The sequence below is a fragment of the Toxotes jaculatrix genome, chromosome 21, assembly GCF_017976425.1.
Source record: "Toxotes jaculatrix isolate fToxJac2 chromosome 21, fToxJac2.pri, whole genome shotgun sequence".
In the NCBI taxonomy this organism is placed as follows: domain Eukaryota; kingdom Metazoa; phylum Chordata; class Actinopteri; family Toxotidae; genus Toxotes; species Toxotes jaculatrix.
Genome location: NC_054414.1, coordinates 5401976 through 5424375, shown reverse-complemented (window position 1 = coordinate 5424375; position 22400 = coordinate 5401976). Strand labels below are relative to the sequence as shown.

Below are 22400 nucleotides of genomic sequence, written 5' to 3'. Positions count from 1 at the left end.
TGTCACTTTGCATTACATCAACAACATGTGGGACCTGACTGAGTCGGTGCTCTGCACAGCTAATCGAGGACAGTACATTATACAAAATAGCAGATAACCTCAGAGCAGCAACCAGCCATCACCCTGCTTAAATACTATCTGCATGAGTTTTAAATTGAGCGACTGTGAAGCCTTTGTGTCTAATTTACTTTATGGGCAACAGGATGGTTCAGTTCCAGTTCTGGATTTGGATCTGTGCAGGACTCTGGTCTGTCTACCACTTTTGTTCAGACAAAAGTCTGAACTAGTGAATGATCCACATTAATAGATCATAACCAGGTCCATGCATTGTAAGTTGGGACTGCGGGATGTCTCATCATGCTAATTATAAGAATTTTTCTTGTAATGCACAATATTAGAAAAGCACAAACTCTTATTTTCCACAATAACACTTCTTGGGAAGTCAAACATGAATCGAATTTGACTCCCCTCCATTAGGCAGATATCACAGTAATCTGAAATTCTTTAAAAGTGTTATATTTCAGATATGTGCTTTCCAAGAACGCAGCAGAGTGATAATAATTCCTGGCTGTTTCTGTTTCCAGTGTGTCCCCTGCAATACCGCAACCCCCGGCTCAGCAGTGTCTTGTTTTTGTCATAAACATGTAAATTTTTGGCCAATTGTCAGTTCTGTTGCGTAATCAGAATGAAATAGGAAGTAGAGATTTAAAAAGATAAATCCATTGTTGGGAAATGAGGTGAGGGAATGACAGGAATGGAGAAGGAGGAGGCATCCGAGAGAAGTGAAGAAATGCCTGACAGCAAGTGGACTATGTAAATTGCCTATTTGACCTTTATTGATCGATTCCTCTAATCATGTCATGGACATACACACATTCACACACGTAAATGCACACACACGTAAATACACACACACTCACTTTCTCTCAGGGGTCCCATCAATATTCTTTATTGAGAAACCTCTCAGGCAGTTTGCATCTGGTCTTAATTACACATAGAGGGTGAAGGTTGGATCAGTCAGAGTAAAGAGGACCAATGAAAATAACTGCTGTCTGCAAGTGCTTTAATTACGACCAACACACACATACAGTACACACACAAACACACACACACTTGAGACCTTTTAATGAGTCTGACCTTTTGGATTGTGGTGTTACAATACATTGTAAATCTTGTATTCATTCAGCACATTTGATTGAATAGAGATTAATTGAGCAACTCACCTCATGCTTTGTCGAATCATTTAAGCAGGGCAGCGTTGCGGTTTTTGGTTGCGACCTAGTTTTGTGGCAGACAGGAAGCAAGGAAAAGGGTGAGGAGAGGGGGAGGGAGGGAATGAAAATGCAGCAAAGGAAGTGGAGGTTTGTTGTTTTATTCACTGGTTTCACTGCTGTGAGCCGATAGCTGCAACTGGTTTCACCAACTGGTTTCACCAAGTTTCAGTTTCGCTGATGAGTTTTTTTTTTTTTTTTTTACTTTATCATCACACTTTAAGAACTCTTGGTTTTCTTGGTGAAGGTAAACTCTGCATCTACATGATCCATCATAAATCTTAAATGCAAATAATCACTTTATGTTGAAATAGCAGTTGTGTACAATGTATCTGTATCTGAAGCTAACTGAGATTCAGAGACAGTACATTCAGCTCAGAAACGCAGTTTATGGCTTGGGACTGTCATGATTAATCGCTTTGAATGACATAATAAATGAAAAGGGGAAATGTAGGGCACATTCTCAAGGCACTTCTTTTTCATTTTCAGGGATGTATTCAAATCTTGTTGTAACATAGTTTTCTTGCATGTATTCCTACCATGACATCCTCACATTTCATGCTTTTAGAACGTGGGTGACAGGGTAGGAGCCTGTCTGCTGAATTGGGCAAAATGAGAATATCTGACAGACAGACAAATTCACAGATTTTGCCACGTCGGACCCTGCGGTTGCAGACATGGAGTTTCCCATTTGCAGTACTGCTTGTCAAATGGCCACAGTCCTACAAATGGACATGTAAGTTTTGGAAAATGAGATTATAAACCTGCAGTGTGACATTCATCTCAGAGCCAGGGCTGCAGATGAGAAGTTCTACACTCTGCTGGGCCACAGAAAGTACCCCAGCATGAGAAAATGGGCAATGCAACTGAACCCAATTTTTGGCTCTATAAATCAGCCTTCTCAGCCATGAAGACAATAAAATCCTAATATAGAAGCATTATCATCTGCAGCCACATCATCATCATCACTGTCTCTGTAACTTGAGGTATGTTAGAGATATTTACAGAAATAGCCCTTTTATGGAAAAGGATGTGAGCTAAGCAGAAAAGGAAATCTTGCGTTTAAGAAGTATGGACTCCCCTTGCATAATACAGTACATGACTCTTTGTTATTTCTATGTGACCCTTTATTTTATTTATGATCATGTGATTGTATGATTGTCAAGCACTAATTCTTTCTAATTCTAAATTCGACACAGAGACAGCATCTAGTGGCCATTAAAGGAACTGCATTGGAAGGAGGCACCTCTGCTTTGGGTTCAAACTTCAGCTGCGGTGGAGTCAGCAGGGTTATGACACAGGATAGTACACATGGCCCAAACTCTCCCTCTCCTGAACTCCACCACCTCATCCCACCCCCACCACAATGTTCAGAGACTGCTAGCATGACCAAGCACTCGGTGACCCTCTCAGGTAAACCTGGACACCTTGTTACTCTCGTTTTTTTAAACACTACAGCGTCACATTCGGCAGCAACTGCAGATTAGAAAACGCTTTTTTCTAATTTCTAACTTCCATCCATCACATCAGGTCATATTCTTGTGATTTCCTTTTCAGGTGTTTTAGAGTTTATGTGGTATCTAACAATGAAGATACACAACTTATCAGACACATTCAAACTCAGAGTTGACATTCCTCAGGCAAATTAGCCTGAGTACATTATTTTAATGTTTACAGAAATTCAAGGTTCCGCGCTGAAATTGTTACTTAAAGAATGAAAATGATCATTTATTGAGCATCCCTTTGCTGTGAAATCATTTAGTAAGTGTCTTGTGCTTTCTGACCATTTGCACGTTTCTGTCCATCAAATTTCTTCTTTGCCTTTGGCACTTGAGCATCTTTAAAACTTTCAAGAGATGTGGTAAGGGTTTATTAGCTCTTTTAAAAACAAGCCGGCAGACACGTGTGGGTCTCAGCTAGCAGGCTTGACATTTACAGAGTCTTTCCAATTCACAGAATGACCTCCGGGGAAAGTCTCAGAGCAGATGGTCAAGAAGACACTCGGTTTGCTTGTTCATCTTGCAAAAGAAGACCGTGGTGTGCAGGCAATCCAAAAATTCAATTTCACTATCTTTTTTTTTTTAAACAGGACCTTGTTGTGGTTCCTGGCTAGCTCTATATGTCAGTGGGAGAAGAAGTGGAAGAGACTTTACATAAGTACAAGTTCCAGAACAACAATGTAAACTATCTCCATTTGAATAAAATGCCTGCATTCAAAACCTTCCTTAAGTAAAAGTACAGAAGTATTATCATGGAAATGTATTTAAAAATGTATTTACTATTGCAGATGGTCGAGGTAGAACTATCTTACAGTTAGATAGTTCAGACCAGGGTTACCAACCTGCGGGTTGGGCCCCTCCGATGGTACACAGGATACACGTGAGAGATCATGATCATTGTGTTTGAAAAATGTTGGAAAGTTCGGGATTCATCTTAAATAATTAAAATACACCAGCTTTTGTAAACATATTGTATTTTCTACTTAAGTAAAATCAAAAAGGTAATAACAACAAAATGTATGTAAAGCATCAAAAGTAAAAGTAACTGTTTTGTATTATATAAGTTTTATATGAAGTAATATCGAATGATTATTATTGATGCATTCATGAAGGAAGTAGTTTCATAAGATAATCCTTATTGCTTTGAATGGAAAATCTTAACATATATAGTAATGAATAGATGTCAGATAAAGGTAGTTGAGCAAAAGATACAACATCTCTCACTGAAATTCAGTAGAGAACAAGTATAAAGTACAGCACCCGAATAAATGTACTTACTTATTTTCCACCACTACAAGAGCAATGGAGTTGTCAGTAATTAGATGTAAAATTGCTGGTAAACCTCTTGGTGGTAACATCCAAACATTGTTTTGAATCTTATCCACAAATTGACAGTTAAAAGAAATTAGAATGATAAGATAAAACAGATGTAGCTGTGATTCATTCAGTAAAATAAGGCAGAAAAGAGAACTAGGCGTAAAATGCAAGAGGAAGAATTTATTTACACAACATATAACAATGACATGTAAGAAATGCACTGACAGGATCTGGAGCAGTGTAGCTGCAGTAAGGATCAATATGAAGTGATGTGTGAAGTCCTTGCCAAAGCAACATGTCTTGATTCACAGCCTCAGTAACATAATTTGCTTTCTAAAACATATGTCTTTGTGTTTAGATGTCCTATAACTAGATCACATTGACACCCAGTATTAAAATGAGGCACGTACACATTCTAACATCAGATTAATCTTTGTCTCTACAAAATACAGATTGTCACATAGATCATATTCACACTTATACATATTTACATCACTGACAGCCAACATCTGTTCTGACAGTCCGCCTTTGCCTCTCTCCTGTTTGTTTACATGTGTGCAAAAATGTATTTCTTTTCACATTTGTTGATTGGTGAAATGCTGTGATTGGATCCTTCTATCGCTGATGAATGTGTTTAAATGGGATTTTTTTAAATGTCTTTTTGCCCTCTGTTATTCAAACCCCCCATTTTCATCAAGGTTAACTCAAGAAAATTTCTGTTTAAAATTTCTCATCTGCTGACATCTGGAATATGAAAAGTTTTTTGGCTAGCTGGACAACATTTTTAAGCTGACGTGCCAATATCTCTTTCACAGCAGTCACACAATCTGTAACACAAGACAACTGTTGGTATTTTTCTTTTCTCTTACAGGAATATTTCTTTAAAAGTGTCTTTTGGAAATTCTCTCAAGTAAGTCAACATCAAACAGAATACCACAGTAAGCCCGAGGCACACAAGGCTCCCTACAAGGATGCGTACAGGTGCATGCACATGGCCACCCAGGCTCACACACACACACACACACACACACACACACACACACACACACACACACACACAAAATGCTCTCCTACACTCAAAGCCACTAGAACATAATCCAGCTGTGAGAGTCAAGGCGCTTGTCCGTGTGTGTCATTGTGTGCCGGTGTTCGGCCAAAGGCATGTGACCCGTGTTATTCTGTTTACACTCCACCTGTCCACACTTCAAGCCTCTTGTGCCTCATTTCATTAGTTCTGGTGAAAAGGAGATGCAGCAGAGCAGGTCACCTCAGTGGTCTGAGTTATTAGAAGACAAATTATACAATAGGTCTGAGTCAGACAGAGCAGGGAGTGAGCCTGGGCTCTATCAAGACATTGGATTTGTCAGCAAAAGAGCGTTATGGAACTCATCAAAGTCAGTTTGAATTATGCTATTTGATGTGCATTTTTTTCTCCCTTTTTTGGCCTTTATTCTTGTTCTCTAAGAAACTTTTCCTAAGGCAAAAAAAAAGGGCAGGACACCCTTATATGGGTACAAATCAAGATACAGTCAGGAAGGAAGCAAGCCCAATTATCTACAACAAACTCAAAGAAAATATGTACAGCTTCATTCTTGCAAGCAAATAATGTATCTCAAGCAGTTTGTGAGTTAAGTGGAGAAAGTAAAAACACAGATTAGGATGAGTCACAATCAAATGAGTAAATAAGTGAGAAGTATCGTGCAGCGCATCATGACAGGAAATGGAAATAAGTGGTGATCCAGTTTTTTAGTCTTCTCTCTATGCCAGAATGGTGACATCCCGCACACCTGTGTCATTTAGGTCATACCGTTCAGTGTTGCACGGCATGCTGGGAGGTGACTTGTCGGCGGGACAGAGGAGGGTGCGGAAGTGCCTCCTGAAAGTGTCGGAGAGGCAGGCGTAGAGGATGGGGTTAGCGCAACTCCACGAGTACGACAACAGGACCACAAACTCAAAAGCTCTGGTGAAAGTCAGGACCAGGCCACTCTGATGCAAGGAGCAGAAGTTGAAGGTGTAAAACGGCAGCCAGCATATGCCAAACACAACCACCACTGCCACCACCATTTTAGTGACCTGACGCTCCAGCCGATGGCTCTCTTGGTTCGGCGTTGAGGTGCGGAGTCGCTGGGACCTCAGGGTGAGCAGCAGCGCCACGTAAGATACCATCATCACCATAAATGGCAAAGCGAACCCCATGATGAAGGTGTAAGAAAGGACGCCGAGCCACCAGGCGTCCGAGTCAAGATCTGGTATACACAGGCCTCGATCGGCTGAGAAGTGAAGCGCCATGGGGAGAATGGTGAGGAGCGAGAACAGCCACAGGAATGCCGAGACGATCTTGGCGCAGCGCGGTGTTCTCCAACGTGCAAACCGAAGCGGGTTGGCCAGTGCCATGTAGCGGTCGATGCTCATCACCGTCAGGCAGAAGACGCTGGTGAACTGGTTGATGCCGTCCAGCACCATTACCACTTTGCACGCCATGTCGCCAAACATCCAGTGGTTCTGGAAGTTCTGGCTCGCTATGAAAGGCAGACCAATCATGAAGAGTCCGTCGGCCAGGGCCAGGTTGAAAATGTACACTGTTGTGGAAGATGACATTTTGTCTAATTTCAAAATGGTGACGATGACGAGGGAGTTCCCAGCCAGTCCCAGGATGCAAACCACCAAGTAGAGAATGGCCATGGTGATGCCAAAACCATCAATACTGTCCTCAAAGTAAAAATGCTCATCCACATAAGTCTGATTGTAGTCTATATCTGATAAAAATGAGGCGTCCATTCTGCCTCAGCACATCAAATGACTGATCGAAAAGAGAACAAGGACACAAAATTACACTCAGAACAGTTGCAGCCCGGAGGGATAAAATCTCTTCTTCTGTTTAAATTCCTCTGCAAGCAGTTCCAGAGTCACCTCTTGACTCCCCGTTGTGGAAGTGAAAAGTATTTGGAAGGGGAGTAAACAACTCAACCAAAGAAAAACCTCAAAATCAAACACCGTTTTCAGGTTCAAGAACAGCCAGGCTTCAGCAGCTCTTCAACTCTCCCCCCATCCAGTCAATCGTTACCTCCTTTTATCTTCTGGGAAAAAAAAAAAAAAGTCAAAGTTTAATCCTTTGTGGTGGAGACTGCACGCTTCTCTCTGATACTCGTGCACTTCCTCACGCACACACACACGCTCGTGTAAACACACTTACTGACGCACAGCAGTGTGGAAATGAGCAGGATGGCCGTTTAGACGCTTGCCTGAGCACTCTTTCTCCCTGGGAGCCCTTTTATATCTCTTCCCCTCACAGTGTGTGAAGAGTGTGTCTACTCCTATGTATACGTGTGTGTGTGTGTGTGTGTGTGTGTGTGTGGGACCCCCCCTCCTTGTTCATCAGTCTCCAGAGATTGTGATAAACTCCAGCTTGGCTCACGCCCCTCCTGAGTTCTCCCCCAGTTCCTCTGCTGTAACGCTGTTTCCAAGGTAAACCCCAGCCCCATCTGCTACAATACTTTTGTTTTCATAACTTTTTCTCTCCACTCTTTCTTCTTCTTCTGTTTACCCCCCCCCCCCCCCCCAAAATCCATTTTGTCTCACCACACTCCACCCCTGGGCTCCCCTCCTGATCTGCCTCCTGTGCTCCTTCACAGTTCAGTGGGGGGTCATACAACTAAACTTAAACACACACACAGATAATAACACTATCTTGTCGCTCAGGCCACCCACCTTTACAGCCCAGACGGAGTAAATCTGCCGACAGGAAAGAAAAGTCCCCTTTCTGTTTTCTCAGGGCTTTTGTTTTTTGACATTTGACATGGGATGCTGTTTTTGCTTCTTCGAATCCATCCATCCTCCTCCAACCCTTCCACCTTGTTTTTCTTACTCTCTTACTCAATCTGTCACAGAAGGAGGAGGTGAAAGAGGAAAAAGGGAAAGGTGAAAAAGAGAAAAGGAAGGGTGGAAAAATGGATGGAAAAGAATAGTAGTGGGGGGGGGGGCTGGCGAAGATTAAAGACCCTGGATAAGTGATGACCCCCGTCCTGTTGCCACTCTGACACGCATAGCTGGAATACCCCTGGAACGTCCCCCAGAAAAACCTCCAGTGTTTCAACACAGCAAGCAGCGCTTAATCAGAACTGGTGAATTCTTCGCATCACTTCGACATCTAACCAGTAATTTCATCTAGTTTCAAAGCCACTTAACACCTTATCTGAGAGCACATTCATCAGATGCCACAGATGTACCGTCACCCTGGCTTTTAACTGGTTCTAATGAAGTGGAAAAAATGCCTTTGTAGGCCTAAAGTCCTGATTAACTTGTGGCTTAACTTCCCCCCAGAGACTGGCACTTCATAAGACGAAGCCCACCTCTCCACCCCAACCCCAGCCCCCCCACCACCCATAAAAACATCACTGGAAACACTTTGTTTTGTGGTGCTAAATTTAGAGATGTTTGACAGCTGTGTATTTCATGGCCAGTATTTCACTGCGGTGTTCAGACAGACATTCTGGCATCCATATCCACATGCTACAGAACTGTCTACAGCAAAAGAATAGCCATGTGAAATCAAATGGATGTCATCTTTCACATCAGCAAACTCAAGGCTGAGGGCTACTTTACTATTTATCAGAAAGGACGCTTTTAAGAAATCCTCTGTTCTCAGGTCTTGCTTTGCTCCAAGGACTTTCCTTTCTATTCACCATCTTCCGTACATCATCACTGTGGGGTCCCAAGAAAAGGTTTTTTGTGAGACAGCTGTGGCTTTGAACTCTGAAATCCTTTGTACTCACTTGTGTCCATACTAAAAAGAGAAACTATATATATATATAACTCAGATAAGTCTGAGTTTACTGAGATTACTGCCCGAAACTCAAAACATGAATGTAAACCAAACAACTCTAAAGGGGACAGTGTGCTCCGACAGATGTGCTCGTCGGACAGTTGAACAACTTTGGGCAAGAGGAAAATTCAGAGGATGACCAAAGTACTTAGGATTCATCCTCTTGGGATCTTGAGTAACTGTAGAAAAAATCTAGCAGCAATCCATCCAGTGGTGGTCAAAATATTTCAGGTGATACTCAATGTCTGTAGGGCTTATCCTTTGGGGATCATGAATATCTATACAAAATTTCATGGCAATTTGTCCAATAGCTTTTGAGATATTTCAGTTTGAACCAAAGCAGTGGACCGACAGGCCGACACTGCCGTCCACAGAGCCATGCTGCTAGCCTTGCTAAAAAAAGGCCCAGATGAAACGCAGAGACCATCTGCAGCCTGCGTGGAGTAGTATAATTATTCCCGCAAACGTGAATCACACAGTGTTATTGTAGCTTTGACAAAACTGTTACATAACAGGGCACTTTCAGTAAAAAAAGATGTCACATATGGAATGGCATGCTGCACCGGATGCCTTCAGCATACTTGGAAGCAAGAAGACGCCACTGACGAAATCTGGAATGTCCACACAGCTTATTATCTTGTTTATTGTTTCTGAGAGTCAGCTTATTTTCATCTTCTTTTCATCAATCTTTTGTTTCCCATCAACACTCACTATAAACCCAGAGTCACTTATGGGCAATACAAGTCTCTCTTCCTGCAAATGCAACACAGAAATGTTAGGTATTTGAGGGAATGTTGGTAAAAAACAACAATCTCAACTGCATTGTAGCATCTGTTTTTCATTAATGTGATGGATAAATCTGCTGTAATATCATCTAAAAGCATCAGTGGATGGATTAATTGTGTCTGAGGTGGCATATTAAGTTTTGGACTCACTAATGTTTGTTGATTTTAGCACTTACCTTAAAATGAGGCACTTGGACTCACTGACACCAAACAAAATGCAAGAGGCGCTGTGCCACTGTTGGTTCATTTTTCTTTGGTGGTGTATTCCTGTTATTGTCATGTAAAACCATGCCAATAAAAAATACAGCATGATGTCTCTTTGGGATATTTCCAACACAGGTGTTTTGAAGTTGTATTAGCATAAAACAGCAGGGATCTATCACATCAGAGGTAAACATCACTATTTGATGTCAATTCCTGAGAATCAAAGAGCAAGGGTTTCTTTCTTGAGCCGCCATTTTGCACAGATGTTCAATTATCCTGTAAAGACAGAAGTCCATTGGAAATGAGGAAGGAAGGCCTCTTTATCTTTTAATACACAAGAATGCAATTGAGATCTAAGAGACGCTGCATTTTGTGTCATAAATATGATTTTACAAAAGTCAAGAACTCACCTTGAAATAGATGGAATAGAACAGAATAGGCTTTATTGTCATTACACAGTCATGTGCGATGAAATTAGGGCACTAATGTACTTCTATAAACTGCTCCTATAAATTCTTCTCTTTTGCTTGTTGCTCCTTTCAGTGTTGGTACTTAATTTGGATCAAATGCTAATAATAGCTTTGGTGCCTGGATATTATGTTTGCATTTAATTCTATAAATCTATAAGTTATGAATGTAACTCTGCTTTTCTATTCTCTAAAAGCACCTAGTGGATCAAACCTGACTGGGCTAAGCTACATTCATATTGTTAGAATCTGTGTTCCAGTTAGTGATCAGTCAATAAAGATCAATAGCTGTGGATTTAAGGACAAATGGTTCATTGTGGCCACCAGGCTTAATGAGAAACTGCAAATATTGCATTTAAAGCTTTCTCCTCGTCAACATCTGCAGTCAGAAATGCAGTTTAAGCATTTTGCACCTATAGTACTGTATAGGTCACAGTGTAAATAGATGACAGAAATATTCCTTTAAAGGACTGGACATCGCGGGCAGATGATGTCCAACACTGTAGAGTTCCTGAGTTTTTTCCTTCAGCTCCCAGCAGGTCCAGTGGACCAGTTCAGTGACCAGAAGCTGAAGACTGTGGTTTTACTGAGAAACCCTCTGGTTCGATTTTGAAAAAGAGAATTGCTGGAAAAACACGATTAGTCACGATTATGTGGAAACAAAACTCTTAATGGTTAAAATACTTGAACTCCCAGGCTGACTGTTATTTTGCCTCCCAGACAGTATCATCTCATTGTCAGAGTGGCTGGCATGGTATGGTACACAAAATAGTTGCAAAAAAGTGTGATCATGGTTTGGACGGTGACTGTTGATGATTGAACCCTTACGAATTTAAATCACTATCAGATGCATTACAAAATCAATTTAATGGTGCTTTCAAAAAATTCCAACGTTTAGGAAACAGAAAGCACTGGGAACATAGGAAACATGCCTGATGATCAAGGTACAGGTCAAAGGTCAACATGCCTAAGAATTACCACACGGAGGTGAATGAGAGCAGCAATCCAGGAAACTTCCACTGGGAAGAAAAAAAAAAAAATTCCCCAGCAGCATCCTCAGAATCTGTTCTCTGTTAAAACACTGCACGTGTGTTTAACAGTGTGTGAGTGCACAGACACACGTGCACACACACACGTGCACACTAAAACCAGTGCTGGAGAAACATTCAGATCCTTTACCCAAACAGTCAGAGTAAAAATACTCCAGCACCAAAAATATTAGTTTTTAAATAAAAAAAATTTACATTAAGTAGCAAAAGTATTAAATGTAGAACAAATGGTCACTGTGAGTGTTACATGATTGTATTTTATATTAAGGAATTATTAATACTGACATATTCATTTGTAAGTAGTACTTTACTGTTGCAGCTGGTCGAGGTGGAGGTAAGTGTATATTTATATACTTTTTGGTTGCCTCACTCTTAACAGTGCAACAAATTACATCATATGGGCTAAAGTAATGAGAGTAACAGTGAAACTAAGTGCTCAAGACACTAACATGAAATTATTCATTTGTTTTTATCTGCCTTCTATATATATATATAGAAGTATATATATATATATATATATATATATATATATATATATATATATATATATATATATATATATATATATATATATATATAAAATTGATTCAATCAATCAATCAATCAAGAACTTTATTTGTCCCCTGGGGGGGAAATTCAAGAGAATTTGACTAATATGTCTATGTGTGTGTGTGTGAGAGAGAGAGAGAGAGAGAGAGAGAGTATATGTGTGGGTTTTTCATATCTAATTTATTTTTTGTGAATGAATGAGCCCCCTCTATTGCTGCTGTCAAAGTGATTGGCCAATTGGCTGCGAGGGGAGGCGGGGCTTTAACTGTCATAGACACGTGTACCGGGAAGTAGGAAGTAAATACGAAGGAGTCGAGGTGCCAGTGGAAACAAGTGAGTAACCCTGCAATTAATTCCACAAATTACCGTTAACACAAGTTTAGGGTGAAATTAAACTAAGCCGAATTAATGTATGTTGTTTGATAATGTCACAAACAGCGTTTTAGCGAAATATAACACGGTTATTTTATAACACAATGCGAGCAGGCATTTAAATTTAGCCGGTTGACTCTCATTTAGAAGTTAGTCACGTTAGTTACCTGCATACATGATGTGCTGTGTCTGTGTTTGTAACTCTCGTACTAGTTATACTACACACTGCAATGTTAATGAAGCCACATGAAACTCTGACTCTGACAGTTTATGACTTCAAAAAAAAACATAGCTACACTTTAACTTAAAAAAAAAAAAATGTCAGTTATCAGTTAAAGCTTAGCATTAATGCAGCACCAGTGCTAAATCTACACTCTCATATTAAAGTTATTTATGGGGACTCGAAAATATGCAATTAACTTCACATTTATTATTGCTTCCACATTTATTAGGTACTGGATATCAGTATTAGTGAGTCATGTTTACCATAGAAGTTGTTAGTTGTCAGTACATTCTAAAGGCTTTCACTGCTGCTGCGTTGTAAATATTCCCATTGAATGTTTTTTTAATTTATGTGCTCATGAAAATGTCATTTGGTGGTTACATGAAAGCAGTTCCCACAGCGTACATTGGTAAATAATTCTCCTAGTCACAACACATATATTTGTGCATTGCACAGGGATGTGAAGGATTGTCCAATATAGCTACTTTAAAGTGAAACCATGAAACTTTTCATTGATGAAAAAAATAACTTCTTCTCCTTAGTGAATGAAAAGTTGATAAGCACTAAAAATGACCATTGCTTATTCAGTATTTTTTAATTTAATTTTTTTTCCCCCGTATGTAGCCTTACTTGTTCTGGTAAAGGGACAAATCCTAGTATTCACAGCACATACTATACATTTCTGTCCTGTGCTTTGTACATGAGAAACATGAACTATAAACATATTTTTTGGCTGTATTATCAGCTGACTGATAATTAATGGGCCAAACCCAATAGGTCTGTCTACACAGATGCAAAACAACCAAAAAAAAAAATTCCAGGATACTAAAATCCTGAGCAAACAGGATTTGACGGTCATTTTCTCTGTTGTGTGCTGACACAAACACAGCGGGCGTGTGTTGGACTAGTAATGTGAGGGCTTAAAGGCACAGTCACTGGTTTAAGATGAGTCAGCTGAAGTATATTTACTCTGTTTTTCTCATCTGTTGTTTGTTCACTTGTCATTCTTATCTATACTTGGGCATCAAAGACATAAGCTTCCTAAAAGTGTTGTGGTTATGTTGCTTTCACATGGGGACAATATTTACTTTAGGCTCCTAGGAGTGATTAAAAGCAGGTCAGCTGCTGGAAGAATTTAATTAGATTTTTTTTTTGCTCTCAAAGTTTCTCCAGAAAGATAAGAACAAGATAACACCCGCAACGTCTAATCCAGTACAATGTGAACGCTCTGTGATAACCTGTAGTGTATATGTTCCCAGCTCTGGTGCCATGCTTGAAGGCTACAGCCCTATGACCCAGGCCCTGCTGGGGACCCTGTTCACCTGGGGTCTGACTGCAGCCGGATCCGCCCTTGTGTTCGTCTTCTCCAGTCGACAGGTACCGACCATCACTCTGAGCTTGAGGAAACACTTTATAAGGTGTTTTAAAGGAAAAGTTTGACACTTTGCAGGATATACCTTTTTTTTTTATTGCAGAGAGTCAGGTGAGAAATTTGATACCATTCCAATGTCTATGCAGCAAATACACCGCTGGAGCCAGCAGCCAGTTAGCTTAGCTTAGTATAAAGACTGGCAACAAGGGGAAACAGCTAGCCTGGCTCTGTCCAGAGGTAACAGAACCTGACTTTGAGTACCTCCAAAGTTCTCATTTGTTTGAATCAGATAAAAACCAAAGGGTAAAAACCAGAAATTGTTTTCAAATGCTCTAAGACATCCAGCTTCTGCTGCTATGAGCTCTGGACTTTCCATATGACTGCTAGAGAATGTATTACAGTACAGTACATCACATTAAACTCCTCTATTGACAGAATGGTTTTTCTCAGATTGGGCTATTTTGTTATCTTTGAACCTCTGACTCTCAGGACATGTTGCATTTTTGCCAGTTAAGTCAACAGTATGTGGTTTACTGAAGGCTTAGATGTTACACTGTCAGGCTTTAAGGATATTGATTTGACTGACTTGCACACAATCTGTCTTCTTGCCTGCCCTTTTCAGAAGCGCATCTTGGATGGAAGCTTAGGCTTTGCAGCTGGGGTGAGTTAGATTGTTTTTTAATTGAATCCCACACACACACACACACCTATAGCACAGGTAGGAGGGTGCCGCAATGTGATGAGCTTTTGAACATTTCACTGTGGCAGAGTTTCTTCCAGAGCCAGACAAAGCCTGACACTTCCAGATGCCACATTTATTCATAAAAGTTTGAGATGTTTTCCCCTAAAGGAGAGCTTGGCCTTATCATGTCTAAAGAGGTATTATGCTGCAACAGAAAATACATCCACTAAACCCCGCTATCTGACGCTCACAATTACATTTTTTGATTTCCTGCAGGGGAAGCTCTACACTGTCGATATTCATCAGATGTCTCAGAGTAGGAATTCAGTAGCGAATCTAAACTGGCACAGAAGTGTGAAGTCTCAGAGTGATGCCTATTAAAATAGTGAAATTACTTTTTCATCTTTGTAAACCTATGAAAGTTGGCTTGTACTATATCTCCTTTAGCAGAGCTGCAAAACTGTTGTTGAACTATTAGTACTACTCAGAAGATGATTGTGTTTGGTGCGGAAATGCAGAATATACAGCGTTAATTTGATGTTTAACAACAAACTTCTATAAAATCTTATTAACTGATTTTTCTAGCACTTGGCTGAATCACAACAAGCTGTAAACACAACATATCAAATATTATTATCATAAAATGGTACAGAGGGAAATATCTAGTTTTTTTAGCTCCTAAATACTCCCCTATATTTAATAGTTAGTTGCTTACTTTGTCTGTCTGCTGTTTGGTATTTAGCTAGTCGTGTATTTAGATATTTTTTAGTATGTTGCAGTTTTTTGGTGAAAATATCTGCCTGGTTCACTGAGAAACAAGATTGAGACAAGAGCCGCGAATATGTGAATATGTACTGTCACAGATGGTTCAAACAGAATTATTGCTCCAAGTGTAGAGAGGAGGTAGCAGAGAGGAGCCAGCCAACACTGTCAAAACATTAACAAAGTCATTATTGTAACCAAATCCAGTTCATATTAAAGCCATGGGCCAGTGAGCTTCTTAATTAGGTGTTCTGGATAAACAGTGTACAGTCTAATAGTCTACAGAGGAGGTGGAATGTCTGTGTGGGTAGCATCCATATTTGTATTATACTTTAAATGTGTTCCATTGAGGAAAAACTACCAATTTGACTTTACACGTCTCTTATCATTGGTCAGTGGTAACACCATTTATTTTCCGAGGAGAGCTTCTACATCCTGTGTGATGTAGGACGCTCCATAAATAACTGTCATGTAGTCATGAAATGGACATTGATTTTAGTCCTGGTGAAGAATTAATTGTGATTCCCAGGGATGATTTTGAGTTTGTTGGTAATTACGGGCTCAGATAAGTGGTTTGATAAGACTAATACCAAATGATGAGAAATTGTCTACGCTTCTTTGAGAAAAAGAACGTTAGGAAAGATAAATCTTATCTCCATCTGTTCTTATCTCAGTTTTCTCTTTTTTCGGTCTTACCAGCTTTTCCGTTACATCCCAGGCTCTGCTGATGCGTTTTACATTCAAATGAAATAACATATAGACAGAAAACAGCTGAGGGGCGTTTCTGTCAAAACATTTGCTCAACATCTTTCGCATTTTGTAAGCTGCAAATCTTCCCGAAATATATTTTTAATGAGCTTAGTCGCTCAGCATGAACGCTGTGAATTATTGATATGAATTGGCAGTCTCTCCAATTTTACAGTCTCTTGTTGGCCCTATAAGCTTTTACAGTAATTTATTTTAATATGAAACTCAGTTTTTCATACTGTTCCTTGCATATTATATGTATAAGGCTAAGTTATGGTGGTGTAGCCAAATGTATGAATGCTTCAGTTTGGTTTGTGGTTATGTAAAATGTTAAATCAGACTTTTCAGACCGAAAAATACAGGGATAGTTTTGATAAGAAACAGAAGTGTTTGTTTTTACAGTGTACCCATTTGTAAAAAAATGCTCTGCTGTACTAATACAGGATATGTGGACGGAGAGAGACGCAGTACTGTTGCTGAAAGGTGCCAACTTATGCAACTCTGTGTTGGCTGAATGCCGAGTTCAGACTCCGCACAGCAGTCCCGCACAGCCACTGAAGTCGTGCCTCTGAGATCTGACCGTGCCAAGTGGCAGGATTGCTGCTCCATTTGGCTTTTATATTGGACAAATCCACCTATTCAGCCATATCAGTTTCTGAGAAGAAAATATGTGAGGGGGGGTTTAGTGGAGATGGAAAGAGGAGGGGAGTAGATTGGTTCTCCCTTTATGCCATTTTCAAAGAAGAATGTCCTGACCGGCCTTGGGATTGCTTTTTGGCTTTAGATGGAGAGAGAAAGAACCGACAGTAGGAGCCAGTTGAAAGAAGGGAGGCAGACACGACAGGAGGGAATGTTACACAGTAGTAAGTGATGGGGGCTTTTTTCAGACCTGGATAATGGTCAGCAAAAGCAGAAATACCTGTCATAGTTATTTCCTGCTCTTTTGCTCCATAGTTTCCGGTTTTTATTGTGCAAAGTGTAGTGATTGCACATGTACACATGTTCAGTTCCACAGTTCACAGTCTGACTAGCTTTTACCAAAGATTAGTAAGAGCTAGTCAGACACTTGTCAAGGCTGTGACGTTATTGCATCTAACTTTTAAATAAAAGACACACACCTTTCTCTGCTTTTTGCTGTTTGTCAGACTTTTCAGTGATGCTTCATATTGCTATTTGGTGTACAAAAAAAAATAAGGGCGATATATAAAGAATAAATGCTTTTGCACACGATGCACTGGAGTGAGAGTCTGAGGCGCGTGCACCCTCTTCTGTTTATTGAGTCGAGCATCGCCTATTGCCAACGATTCAAACTCCTCCTACTTCACAACTTTATTGAAAACACCTCTTTTAGTCATTCACGAAGCACAAAGGAAACTGCTGTCAGAGGTGAAAGTCCCTCTTCAGTAAATATTTACAAAAACCCAGCAAGTTCGCCAAAATGTTTGATGGAATAATCTACTTTTTAAATATTTGCCAGCGTTCTGACGTACGAGTGGATAAGATTAGCAGTTTGACATCTGTAATTCCCCACTCTGAGTTGTCAGTACAATGTTGCAGTTACAGTCATTTACACATATTAACACAGTCCCACAGTTTATTAATATATGTTTATTTATTTATTTTTTTCTACATTTCAAACTGATTATACCCATAAGCCATGCTTCTGAGCATTTGGCATTTTGCGTGTGTGCTGTGGATCCGCTTGGATGAATCAGGCTGTTGAAAATGGCACTTTGACTGAGAGATACTCATCAGTCAAATGTGATTGCAGGTAGAAATCTTGAGGTGACTCACGAATGCATTGCCTGCTCAGACAGACTGTAATGTACAGAATAATTGTTCGTAAGATGAACAACAGGTTACAGAGTTGAAACGGAAAACCAGGAGCTAATGGTCTCCACTGGCGTGCATATGCAGATTTGATAAAGCCTACACAGTGAAACAGTCAGACGCACTGCAGTAGACGTTGTCACAGCTCATCTCAGGGACAAGGCTGGAGTGATGCACTTAGTGTATTCAATGTTAAAATATGACAGTAGTAAGGAAAACAATGTTCTTAAGCTAATAACACAAAGGCTTGTGTTTTTATTGAACACACCCATTGAACATTCATAGTGCATAGTGGAAAAAGTGATCCCTTTGGATCTAATAACTGACTGCAATAACCTCAGACATGTGCTTTCTGTAGCTGCAGATCAGACCTCCCCAACATTCACGAGGAACTTCGGACCATTGTTCCTCACAGAGCTGCTTCAGCTCAGCCATATTCTTGGAATATCTGGTGGGAAACATTTTCCACTGTAGCTTTGTGCAGCATTGACGTTTCTCTTTGGCAAACTTCAGCTGTTCAGTGATTATTTTTCTCTTTTTTTGGGTGGGGGAGCAGCAGCTTCCTCCGGGGTGTCCTGCCACAGACACCATGCTCTTTGCAGCCATGCGCCGTGATGTGTGTCGACTCGTGAACAGAGATGTTAACCTTCAGCCTTTAGCCTCACCGATCATTCTGTGTTGTGCCTTTATAGTCATCTTAGCTGGGCACCCACTTCTGTGGAGTGCAGCCACAGAACTGAATGGTTTATTGACAGTTTGTCTGACTGTAGACTGATCAATATCTAAATGTCTTCTTTGATGTTTTTTTTTGGTGAGGCATGGTTGACGTCAGCAGATGTTTTTTTGTGAATGACAAAATTCCAATCTAGTTTCATTGATTGGACTTTGCTAAATCCTGACTCCACATACTTTTTCCAGCCTACACTGTGAATGTCTGAATGATTTTTTTCAGTATGGACAGTAACAACACAGAGATTTCTATGAGTTTGTTCATAATTGTAACTTAGATAAAGCTCTGACCAGATTTAAAGACAAATTTATCCAATAATGCGGATAATTCCAAAGCATTCACTTACTTTTTCTTGCCACTTGTCTTTGCACACCTCGTTTCACACATTGTGCTTTCACACACTAGCACAGTCTGCACTCCAGTTGAACCTTTTGCCACAGAGCACATATTTCCCTGTAGGACAGACTCAGGTCCAAAACAATACTTTTAAGTCTAACATAAAAAAAAAAAAAAAAAATCAATCATACGTGTGTGTGTGTGTGTGTGTGTGTGTGTGTGTGTGTGTGTGTGTGTGAGTGTGAGTGTGCGCGCTCGCTCATGCCTACTTGTGTGAGGCTTGGTGGGTGTTTCATGACCTGCATGTGTCACGCTTTTTGCCTCTCATGTGATTCAGATGCCATCCTGTTCCCATGCTTTGCATCTGCTGTCCCCCTAACTCACATACCCTGAAACCAACACATGTAGACACACACAGATACAGATGGACGCACACACACGCATACAGATACGCCATACAGCCTTTGTCACGGCAGAAAATCGCGTCATGCTGTCCTAGAACACGGCGTCTGTGTGATTATTGGTGAAGAATAAAAACAACTCGGCATAATGAATTTGATTCTATATCTCTATATCTGTCTTCTTGCTCTCGTTCCAGGGCCACCCTCTCTTACATGTTTATGTAATGACGTTGTTTATTCTTGGACAGAAGTGTTAGAGAAAGCAGTAACAGCGAATGACGTTAATGTGCAACACTGAAGCCTGGTCCTCTTGTTTGTTCAAGTTATTATCCAGAACATTTTAAATAAATGATTTTTTTTTTTCTATTCTAGGCTCAGTTGATATAACACAACAGTAATTCCTTCTCAGACAGTTTATGAAGGTGTCTCCAGCTGCCTTCTACGAATCACACACATGCACAAACAATTTTAATGGCCGAATAAGTTTTCACTGCCGTGTAAGAACGTCACACTACCTGCTGCATTGGAACAGACTCTTGCCAGTGAACGTAATTCGGGTGTTATTACATTTCCTTCAGAAAGTATTAGCCAATGTAAACGACCACTTAACAGTATGAACAGAATTTGTGGGAGACATGGTACTTTAGCTGTGTCCTGCCCTGGTGAAGAAATAGCAGTACACTGCAATTTGTGTTCTTGGTTCCTATTTTTCCAGCTGTCTCAGAGTAAGAAATGCCTCCGAACTGGCCCAAACTTTTTAAACATACAGATTTGCTGGATTCAGAGTTATTACTACTCTGGGATAGGAATTCTGTCTCCTCCAGGATTTAGCACGTCATCACGCAGCACACAAAACCTCTGTAGAAAATGAGTTTTTGCACTTTATGTTAAATATGCATCAAGAAGAAAAATGGCTAAAACAGTGGGATGTCAAAACAGTGCATTTATTGCCCATTAAAATTCTAATACCACACACATTCAGTAATTGTATGTGTATATGGGGAGGAGATTGTAACAACTCATTTCCATGACAACAGAGCAAACTTCATCCACTGATGAAGCTCATGAGACGTGGCTAAAAACTATAAATCACGTAAGAGGAATGTTTTATCAGTTTTAGTAAAATATATATATATACATTACATACTACTTCCCACTGTCAGGCCAGCACCTTGCATGGTAGCTTGCTGCTGTGTGTGTGACTGACTGAATGGCAGAATGTAAAGCTTTGCTTTGTAAAGCCTAAAAGACTGATGTTATTCAATACTAATATTTTCTCAATCTTCTCTACTGCCTCAAGTTGAATCTAGATCAGCCTGTGAGTCTGTCAGAATGTGTTGGATTTACACCATCAAGAAAAACAGCATCAATTTAATACGAAAGTTTCATAAAAGTGTGTTATTAAATGTCAGTGGAGAACATCCACTGCTGTCAGAGAACGTTTGTACGAAGCTTCACACACATCTCTCACGTCTCGCTCTCAGGAAGGAGGAACTCTTATGCCCAGCCAGATTTTCAGCACATTGTTTATGTTGTTCTTGTGTGAGGCTGACTGTTGTGATGATATATTAGGTTACTTTCTAACCACTTGTTATCCTCTGCATGCATTTTAGACATTTGTTGCCCTCAGTGCCAAAAACATATCAATCTAAAATCTTTAATCTAAGAATAAAACAGCAGGTGATGGAGAGCGTTCTCAGCCAGAAACGAATCAATTCATTTCAGAGTTCAGACTAAATGAATGTGGAGATTGGCTGAGTTACTTGTGGCTGCCAGTATAAATATAGTTGACTTTAGTCTGGTTCATTGATTAATTGAAGAATGGAAGAGGAATTCGAACATGGCAGCCCATTTACTCCAAAGAAAGTTCATTCCAAAGAAATGTCCTCTCGCTTCTTACTGAAAGCATTCGTATTGCAAGCATTTTTTTTTTTTTTTTTTTAGGGTTTTTTTTTTTTTTTTTTTTCACAACCCACAGCACATCCAAAATGCTTTACAGTGATTTTGGGCCCTGGGTGCACAGAGGTTGAAAAACAGGCTTGAAGGAGCTGCAGCAGAGTTCCAGGCATTCGTCCATATGGGCATTACTTCTGTTGCCATGCTGCTGCCAGATACATGTTGTGTGTGAGGTGAATGAGCATTTGAATCCTGAGGGCTAGACGCTACCTATCAGGAATACTTAACCAGAGTGGCGTGTGGTTTTTTGACATGCTGCCTGTCACTGTATGAGGATATAGATGCAAACAGAATATAAATATTAGTATGCATTGCATGCAGTGACTTGCATGCACGTGCCAACAGGTGCATGCTTATTTTCTGAACTTATGGACACAGCATATATGCCACCTCTATATTTATGTTCTGTTGTGTACAGAATATTTACAGTTTTCCAGAGGCGTGGAACAGTAAGTCTGTTTATGTTCCTCGTGAAGAATTGGAATGGAGTCAGCGTCTTACTTAATAAATCCACGTTGTGCTCCCCGCTCTCTCGGTGCATATGTAGAAGCCCCAAGCCGTCCTTCCACCTTTCCATCACAAGCATGTCTCTCACTGCATCGAAATGATTGAATTCACTGGTCAATGTCAGATCGCAGTCTTGAGTGGCTGTGAGGACATGTAAGTGGAGGAGCTGTGATTGAATGAGATGTTAGGGTGAAGAGGGAACACAGGAAGCAGAAATGGGAGCGCTGTTTGGATGCTGCAGAGGCACAGACAGATACTATAGGTGCAGCACGCTTTGCCTGAGGAGTTGGGTGATAATTACTATTTCCTCTTAGATTCTCTACAAGTTGAAGAACTAACTCAGCATGGAACGATGTGAAGATGGAGGATTTATTCTGTACCTGTCCTGTATTAGTGAGCAATTCATTTCTGAATATTGGTTGATAAAAATACATGGAACGTTTCAGCCATTTTCTATTATGGACCAAAACTGCAATATTATTTCCCTAAGCATGAAGTACAACAGTGGGATCTCAGCAT

At 40.2% G+C, this 22400-nt stretch overlaps 2 protein-coding genes across 4 annotated transcripts in view; one reads left to right on the top strand and one right to left on the bottom strand.

Annotated features, from left to right (window-relative positions):
- Nucleotides 1–5845: 5845 nt before the first annotated feature.
- On the bottom strand, nucleotides 5846–6865 carry LOC121175448 (somatostatin receptor type 2). The gene has a single exon (XM_041029216.1). It carries the CDS (start codon nucleotides 6863–6865, stop codon nucleotides 5846–5848), a length of 1020 nt encoding a protein of 339 aa, XP_040885150.1.
- A 5408-nt stretch (nucleotides 6866–12273) lies between these two features.
- The window catches only part of LOC121175478 (zinc transporter ZIP11-like), a 103935-nt gene continuing 93808 nt past the window's right edge, over nucleotides 12274–22400 (top strand). For 2 of the 3 annotated variants that reach the window (XM_041029253.1, XM_041029252.1), the window contains exons 1-3: nucleotides 12274–12296; nucleotides 13818–13935; nucleotides 14553–14591. In XM_041029253.1, coding sequence (XP_040885187.1) covers nucleotides 13828–13935; nucleotides 14553–14591 — 147 coding nt within the window. In that variant the 5' untranslated portion in view covers nucleotides 12274–12296; nucleotides 13818–13827. Of the gene's footprint in view, nucleotides 12297–13817; nucleotides 13936–14552; nucleotides 14592–16564; nucleotides 16985–22400 lie in introns of those variants that run through there. The other variant, XM_041029254.1, reaches the window with a different exon arrangement.